This window comes from Pituophis catenifer, unplaced genomic scaffold (genome assembly GCF_029215685.1).
Source record: "Pituophis catenifer annectens isolate HBS135680 unplaced genomic scaffold, rPitCat1.0.hap2 SCAF_2, whole genome shotgun sequence".
NCBI lineage: Eukaryota > Metazoa > Chordata > Lepidosauria > Squamata > Colubridae > Pituophis > Pituophis catenifer.
This window is the reverse complement of record NW_027256882.1, coordinates 264,092,372-264,101,820: the sequence shown is the minus strand read 5'-3', so window position 1 is coordinate 264,101,820 and position 9,449 is coordinate 264,092,372. Positions and strand designations below refer to the sequence as shown.

Sequence of the window (9,449 nt, the reverse complement as noted above, 5' to 3'; positions counted from 1 at the left end):
TGCCACACCCACCAAGCCACACCCACAGAACCGGTAGTAAAAAAAATTTGAAACCCACCTCTGAAAAGCACATATATAATAAAGTGATATCAAGATGTTATTGATCAATAAAACCTAAGAATATCTGCCTTCTATATATTTTGGTGTGAACATATTAAGTATTACGATTTGCCACCAAGTTAATTCTTTCACCATTCAAGTAGAGGAGGTTTAAGATGCTCAGTATGTTTCAAGTGAAGCCCAATAGCTTATCTCTCAGCTTATCTGTCTCTTGCTGAGACAGTAAAATTCCTGGCTTTTCTATATACCGGTAAGTAACCTCTATGTGAAAATAATAAATATCCATTAATAATAAGAAATCAGGAGCATCCAACTTTCCATCTCTTTCATCTACATTTTAACATCTCTATGACCAGCAAAGATGCAGTTGCTCCAGCAGACACGTGCAATCATAGACATACCATAGGTGTTGCTTGTCTGACAATGATACACGTTTACATTTATGGGGAACCTGGTTGGGAATTGGGAAAAGAGGTATCAGCTGTACTTACGATGATGCACTTCATTGTACTGGTTTACTAAGATACACCAAATTTCAAACTGGCACATACGATGATCGTAAATGAAACAGACCTGGGGTTTTAATAATTTTCAAAAGAAACCCATTTATTTTTGTAGGCTGTGATCTATTATTTGTATTAGAGGAACAACTGATCTTTTCCAAAAATGTCTTAGTTAACGTATGCTTAAACGTACTTTAAGTTTTCAAAGCGATCATCGGTCGCAATTTCCACCCACAATTATCCCACCCTCCTAGTTATAACCTTTTCTTTCCCAGCTGAGCACTAAACTGAAGGACGTGTGAGCCAACCTGCCAATCCTCTTAACCACGCCTCCTTTTTCGAACTCATGGAGGAATCAGCCTTCCGTAGTCGTAGAAACGCATTTAGAATAGAACGCTGGGCGGCCAATAGAAAGAGGCGGAAACAGAAAAGCAGCCAATGAGCGCAGCCTGGTGCGAGTTTTAAACTTGCAGCGGCAGGCAAAGGGGATATCGGACTCGTGCCGTAGCAGTAATCGGCTGTCTTTTGGTCCTGGGCGAGCAAGGGAGCGATTCGAAGCAGACGGGTCGTGAGGATCTAGGAATCCAGCCTAGGCCATGGCTTTGCGGGTCACCCGGGTATGGAGGAAATTGCCTGGGGGGTACCTTTAAGCCGGTATTGCATGTTAGGATTTGTAGGAGCCTGCCGGCCATTTATGCTAAAATTTTACCTAACTTAACGGGGGATACCTTTTGAGCATCGTGGGGTTTACTTGTAAATAAATCTGCTTCAAAGATCAGTTGTGCTAGTTTTGTCAATGATGAAGGTGCGGTAATGGAGCGAGTAACATGGCGGCGTGACAAATATACCTTGTTCCTCCCTCTTCCTGAGGTCCATCTCGTATTTCTAACCCTATATTTCAACGGGGAAGTCGAGGTAGCCCATTGCGGGTGGAAAAAGCGTCATCTTGCCTTGTTAAATGTATATAATTGAATCCTACTCCTAAAGTAAAACTGAGGTTCCCCCCCCACAACTACTTGAAAGTAATATGTAGTTTTCCTTCCCAGTTCATCATAATGCTGTGTACATATTTCTGCATATTCTTGTCACTTAAATGTGTGTTGTTGTTTTTTGTGGTAGAACACAAAGGTCAATGCCGAGAACAAAACCAAACCCGCAATGGCCCTCAGTAAGCGAGGGGTTGCTGCTAGCAAACCAGCTTTGAGGCCTAGGACTGCATTGGGGGACATCGGCAACAAAGCTTGTGAGCCACAGTGTAAAGACGTAGTGAAAAAGGTAATCATTTCTTTGCCTGTTCTTTATCCATTAATACAGTAGGAGTTAGTAAAGCCATAGTCCTGCTTATTCCTATCTTCTGTTTTTTTTCCTTCCCCCACCATTTTCCCACTTAGGAAATGTTGAAGCCTACAGCCGTGGACAAGGTGACTACTCGGAAAATCACAAAACCTACTGAAAAACCAATTGAACCAGCGAAAGAAGAAAAGCCAATTCCACAACCTGTTAAGGTTTGTAAATAAGTGTTTAAGGATCATGGGTAATTAGGAGCAAAGACTTTTCATTTAGGTTTGTAAACCTGTAGTTGTTACTTGTAGGCAGGAAGCATGAGTTTTAGAATTTTTATTTACTTTTAATAGGTTGCAATTTCAAACTTTGGTTTAGGCTTTATATATAGGTTGCAAAATTTCAAATGACCTCTAGATGGCAGTGAAGAAATATGTTAGCCCTGATCTAGCTATGATAGGCAAAACATCTTTTGGCTAAGATTCTAGGTTTGATTCTGGTTTAGGATGGTATTCCTAATTACCTAACAATCTTTTATTAATATGAATTATATTCTGAACTTATTTCTATGGTCATTTTGTGGAAGATTTTACTTTATCTAGTTACTAAGTCTATTACTATTAATCTTCTCATCGTTCCTATCACCCATCTCCTCCCACTTATGACTGTAACCTTGTTGCCGGTATCCTTAAGATTTATATTGACTGTTTCCCTATGACTATCATTAAGTGTTGTACCTTATGATTCTTGACAAATGTATCTTTTATGTACTCCGAGAGCGTATGCACCAAGACAAATTCCTTGTGTGTCCAATCACATTTGGCCAATAAAGAATTCTATTCCTATTCTATTCTATTCTTATCTTACATTGTTAAGTCACTTGATGCTAGTTGAGATGGAATACAAAAATGTAAAGTACATCTTAACCTACAATCAAGAAGTCAATTGATTTGCTCATAAACAAGTGCCACTTTTGATAGTGAGATGGGTGACATACATTGATATTAAACAATATACCATGCAAAGAGGCAGTTTGTATAATCTAGTCAGAACTGCTGCTTTCTCTCCAGCAATATTACATTTTTAATCCATTGCACAATTAGGGTAGCATCTCTACCCTTCAATTTCTTGAAAGATTTGCCTTTCAATTTACCTCCATTCTACAACTGTACTTTAGATCCTGCCTTGGTATAAAGTAAGGCTTGATATTATCAATAAAACATGGATAATGAGTAGAGGTTTTATATTTAAATGTCCATAAGCAACATCATTGAACCAACTAATGAATTTAATTATATCTATAGCCACAGCTAGAAGTACATAGGTGAAACATCCATAGGAGATAGCTGCAACTTCAATCTATGAAACACTAACAAACGCATCCTTAGGGACACATGATGTAGCCTTTCCTGGCACAACGTCTGTGGGTCCAAAGAAGAATGCTCTGAATTAAGCAAAAATATGCTGCATATTTTTTTTCCAACATTGTGGGTTAAGTACTAAAGATAATATTTTTTCTTACAGTTGGAGTCTCTATCCCCAAGTCCCATGGAAACATCTGGCTGTGCTCCAGCAGAGGACATATTATGCCAGGCTTTCTCGGACGTACTGCTTGAAGTGAAAGATGTAGATACAGATGATGTCTCTGATCCAAACCTTTGCAGTGAATATGTGAAGGACATCTACAACTACTTGAAAGTTCTTGAGGTTGGTTTAAAGAGCTAATCAGGCCTGACATATGGCCATGGAATTAAAACTACTTTGTAAGGTATTTTATTACAAATACTAGATTGCTGTTGATAATTAGTTATCACATCTCTAGCACAATTTCTGAAGTATCACTAAACATCTAAACGGGGGATAATTTTTTAAATCTTGGTTTACCTGTAGTTTGAATAAACTACAAGTAGCTATGTTTACATGTAGTTAGGTGTCAAGCTATTAAGCTCATATTAATCACAGTAAACTATGTTTGAGAGCACAAGATGGTAGCTTGTTCTAAAATTCAGGTGATTTAACTAGGGAAAGAAGCTAAGAACTTTCTCCACAATCTAGAGGGCTTCATATTGGGAGATATGTCTAAACAAACTGGACAATGACTGGACATAATTATAGAGGTGGAAATACATAATTTAACATCCTGCATGTTTCTGTTCCTTACAGGGTCAGCAATCGGTGAAAGCAAACTACTTAGCAGGTCAGGAAATTACTGGAAATATGCGAGCCATTCTAATTGACTGGCTTGTGCAAGTTCAGATGAAATTCAAACTGTTGCAGGAGACCATGTACATGACGGTTGCCATAATAGATCGGTTTCTTCAGGTAAGGAAAACTGGTCAAAGAGCTCATTCCAAATTTGAACAAACAGAATAATGAGAACTCTCCACTAAAATTTAGCTTAAGTAATGTGGCTTCTTTGAAATCAAGATATGAATGTTAATTTAGAGATTTCCATTGTATAAACCTTTCTCTTGAGTAGTAGCTTGGCTCACCCGCAGCATTTTCCTTTCATTGCTATTGCCAGGAGCTAAACAATAAATACACTCTAAAATTACTCTGCAATCAACATATGTGTCTAGCTAATGAGAATGAATAGCCTGACCAATGGATACAAGTGGTCCTCAATTTACAACCACAATTGGGACCAGAATTTACATTGCTAAGGAAGAAGGTTATTTCAATCCTACCTGATTTTACAAACTTTTTTATTACTTTTATTAAGTGAAATTTTTATTAAGTGGTAAACACTTAATAGAATAGGCAGAGCTGGGAGGGATTAAATGAATCATCAGCCTAGAGTTGTTACATTCCCACAGTATACTCCAACTCCTTAAATTCTGTTGATCCTTAACTTGCACCAGTTTAGTGTTCAATTATAGTTGTCTAGATCCTTGTGTATAGGCTTGAGCAAAAAAATCTTCTGAACTGCAATCTTAATGTATGGTCCTGATTCTTTGCACTTGATAACACTGCAGTTAGGTGAGTTGCATTTTTAAACAAATCTGGCTTCCTCCATTGACTTTGCTTCTCAGAAGCCAGCTGGAAAGGTTTCAGATGATGAGCACATGAACCCCAGCATACTGCAACCATCATAAATACATGCCATTTGCTAAGCATCTGAATTCTGATGATATGACTAGGGATGCTGTGATGGTCATAAGAGCAAGGACATATCAGCCTTAGACATTATTTTCAATGCCATAGTAACTTTGGTCACTAAGTGAATGATTGTAAGTTGATGACTACCTGTACATACACTCTTAAACTTGTTCTACAATTAACCTACATATATTTATCCAATGACAATGAGTGGCCTGATCAGTAAATACCGTATTGGGACAGTATAAGCATTATTTTTCAACATTTCAGAATGTTTTTAAAAATAACTGATGGGAACTCTGTTACAGAATAACAAAGTAGCCAAAAGAATGCTACAACTGGTTGGTGTATCAGCCATGTTCATTGCTAGCAAATACGAAGAAATGTTTCCACCAGAAATTGGTGACTTTGCCTACGTGACAGATCATACTTACACCAACCTACAAATCAGGCAAATGGAAATGAAAATCTTAAGATCACTGGATTTTAACCTTGGTCGCCCTCTTCCACTGCATTTCCTAAGGAGGGCATCAAAAATTGGAGAGGTAATGCTCTTTTAAATATTGAAACTGGAAAATATGTTCTATTTTTTATGAATGTTCTCATTTTGATATAAATAGAATTCTAATTGTAAAAGCAAAGTTAACACAATGGTATATAGTGATGGCTGCTGTTTTCCAGTGAAAGGTACTTAAAAAGCTTTTGGTTTGTTTCTCTTTACATATATGCAATTAGAGAAAATAACTTGATGCTTTAATCTTATGCAATGTGTAATAAAAAACTTATTTCTTAATGAGATTTGTAGGACAATGAAGATAACATCTTTATTCTGATTATTTTAGGCAGATATAAATCAGCATTCATTGGCAAAATACCTGATGGAACTTGCACTGGTCGATTATGAAATGGTACATTATCCTCCTTCCCAGATTGCAGCTGCAGCTTTTTGTTTGTCTACTAAAGTTCTGGCAGAGGGAGAGTGGGTAAGTCACAGAACCCTAACTTAAAGGAAAAGGTTCAGATAGTGTTTATTTAGCGACTGATTTAGTGACCTTCACAGCTATGGTGATGAGAAAGTAACTTAGTGATCAATCCTCGCATTTATGACCTTTGTAGGTCTGTAAAACAAAGGAAAACTGAAATAAGATCATAAGCAGTTTCACTTAATAACCAGGCTGCTGTTCCCAACTAATGCTTGAAGTAATGTTTGTTGTTCAGGTGTTACTGAAGCAGATTAGCATGATGGAGAAATTTGAGTTGGAAGGTATAATTCACTTTTTCTCTGCTATAAAACTAGTTCAGATCTGTAAGCAAACCATTACTTGGTCCTGAATATACCTAAAATTTTCAGTTTGCTATTAATAGAAGGCTCTCAAAAAAGGTTCATGGAAGGCAGCTCTTTGGAAAACCAGAAGATCTTCCAAATCTTTAATTTATAAATTTACCTCTTGCCTTTAGACGCCAATTCTTCAACACTACATGTATTATACTGAAGACACTCTTATTCCTGTGATGCAGCATATGGCAAAGAATGTAATGTTGGTAAACCGGGGCCTTATAAAGCACATGGTAAATATATCCACTTGCTTACTTGTACTGACCCTTACTTAAAAAGCACAAGTCTCAATCTTCAAGAATAAATCCTAGGAAGGGCTGCGAATTAAATAGTCCCCCAGGGGTTGGAAGATGCCTTTAGAGCATCAGGTCACTAGCTCAGTGTTAAAAATCCAAATCAAAGCTTCACTATATGGCTGCCTACCCTTTGCCTGAGGGGTAAGAAGGATAATCTGCCATCTCTGCTTAATTCCACTATCCTCTATTAAGAAAGCTTTTATCAAAGTAAGTTTGCTTATCAAAGTAATAGTCACTTTGTAATTTATAGCAACTACTGCAATTCTATAAGGTAAGGAAATGTAGTATAATGCCATGAACACCAATTTGCCTGTAGACAACTCTCAAGTGTCCCTGTCAGAGTGTCTTTATTTGTAAGAATCTAAGGCCCAAATGGCTTCATAGGCATTCTGAGAAAATAAGTATAAGATGGGAAGAGCGGAAGCGTGCAGAAAATATTTGTCCCCCAAACCTGGAACAAGCAAACCACCAGGCTTCAGAGGCCCAATGGATCATTAGAACAAAATCCCAGAGTGCTTTGGTTGTTCTGTGTTTTAGACAAAATAACATCCAAATAGAATGAGTAGAGTAGAGTAGAGCAAGACTGGTATATATTACTCCCTCAGTGGCTTCCTGAGTAGCTATTTCTCAGCCTCCCAGTTTTCATGGCACATTTCTTCTTCCTTTGACCACCTTAGCCATCACTGCCAAAGAATCCATCTTGGCATATCTCTTTGTGTCTGCCTCTGTCCTCCTCCTCCTTTGCTGCTGCTAATGCTCTTGCCTTCCCCCCCCCCCCGTTCTATCCCCAGTTCCCAAATCACTTCTGTCTGGTGGAACTACATTGTTCCAAGCTTGGCAAAAATCTCCTAGCACACCTATATCTTCTTTCAAACATGGACCACCCCAAAACAGTTCCCTAGTGGAAAAACAATCTTAAGTAATGGGCTGTCTTTTTTTCCTTCTGGATAGGTTCTGTTCCTTGGGACAGCCATTTTGTACCTAAGCAAGTTACTATGCTAGTCGTTTCATAATTACTCAATACATTTTTCAGGATTTTCAATTTTCTGATTCCTAGGACATTTTTGTATAATATAGCAGTATGGTTATCTATTAAATATTTAAGAAATGCTGATTATGTGGCTCACATGGTTGTTATATATTCCTCAACATTTGTTTGATAAACGGGCTGCCTTAAACATTCAGTAAAAATGTTAATGAAATTTTGCTCTAGAACAAAGTATTTCATAATGAATCACATGTTTCTCCCTAGACTATCAAAAATAAATACGCCAGCAACAAGCATGCCAAGATTAGCACCCTTCCAGCATTGAATTCTGCAGTCGTACAGGATCTGGCTAAACCATTGTTGAAATAAATATAATTTAACTGTTTGGACAAAGTTGACACCATGTGTCACTGTTGTGTGTGTATATAATATATTCTCTTAAAGTTTTTAATAAACTTCCTTACTTTTACTTCAACTGTTGTCATGGTCTACTTAACATTTGTTTTGTCAGATATTAAGCCTTAAAATAAAACTAGGATATTGGAAGCTCATGCCTATATAATCTGTTGAATGAAGACCAGCAAACAGGAAAAAGTTATGTTTATTTTTTCAGAGGGATTTTTCATTATCTGTATTCTGAAGTAATAAAAATTACAATGACCATTCCTAATTACTTGTTTTAGTGAATCCATAAAATGGAAAAGATGCTAAATATTATGTGTTTAGATACATCAAGAAATATTGTCATATGAAACAGTATAGGCAAAATTAACTTTCAGAATAAGTTAATTTGTTGACAAATTATGACATGACAAAAAATCAGAACTAGTAAAAAGTTATTGTAACTCAAATTCAATAAATGATGTGTCACGCTTACTGTAAGTTATATTTTGCGTTTATATATAGCATGGTTTTATAAGGCAACTGATTTTTAATATGAAGAAACTTAATAATATACAGCATTTTAAGTGTAAGAAAAAATATTTTTCAAAACCTGGAAAATATTTTCTGTTATTTAATAAACTTTATATCTAATCAGGACATTTGAAGGGTTTTGTTCTAGGCTATCAGAGCTTTCACACCCTAAAATGGACATTTTTATTTCTGATTAATCATAGCTGCAAATGAACTTTTCCACAGCTTTTATTTCCATCTTTGTATGTTGCCAGTGGTACTCTTTGTAGCTCATTCATAAACTGTTGATATAATGGAATGTAAATATTAAATATATACGTATCAAAACTAAGTATGTAGGTTTTTGCTTTCAATTAAGTTTAAGTATGCTAAACTATGATCCAAATAAACCAGATTTAGGCAAGTTAAGTTAAATATCAAATTAAGTAGAATTTATTTTATTTAATATCCTGCTTTTTGTTCAAGAATACAAGGTAGGATTCCCTTTTATTTCTCACAAATCTGTGAAGTAGCTGGGCTAAGGAGAAGTTCTATGGCTGAAAGTAGACTTGAACCTCTTCTATTCATTACATTACACCAGGCCAAGTTCCAACAATGCTTGGTCTTAAATTTTCTGATCACATTAGGCCTAGTTTTTCATTTAATGCATTGCTACCTGTTTTGATTAGGCATATCTCCCAGGCTCCTATTTTTCACATCATTGGTTTTCTGAAAATTCAAATTGTAGCTTGACCTTGCTTTTTTTTTTCCCCAGAAGAGCATCCCAATCATGCAATTATCAAAGTAAAGTTATTAGCCTTGCTTGCATGTTTAAAAAGGCTAACCTAGAATACCCATAGGGTAATATGGGGTGCAGGTTTGTCTATTTAAGCTGTCCGACACTTTAGCATCTCCTTCAGACCAAAACTGATGCTTTACAAACCATGATTTTAAAGTCTCTTGAATAGTTGGCTTATTTATTAAATTTCTGT

General features: G+C 36.5%; 1 protein-coding gene across 1 annotated transcript; it reads left to right on the top strand.

The window, feature by feature from the left end:
* The first annotated feature begins 1,099 nt into the window (after positions 1-1,099).
* CCNB1 (cyclin B1) lies at positions 1,100-7,932 on the top strand. The gene is made up of 9 exons (XM_070935848.1): positions 1,100-1,180; positions 1,683-1,838; positions 1,955-2,068; positions 3,369-3,551; positions 4,008-4,166; positions 5,252-5,488; positions 5,786-5,926; positions 6,402-6,512; positions 7,828-7,932. The coding sequence occupies exons 1-9, from the start codon at positions 1,160-1,162 to the stop codon at positions 7,930-7,932; spliced, it is 1,227 nt and encodes a 408-aa protein (XP_070791949.1). The 5' UTR covers positions 1,100-1,159.
* Positions 7,933-9,449: the final 1,517 nt, after the last annotated feature.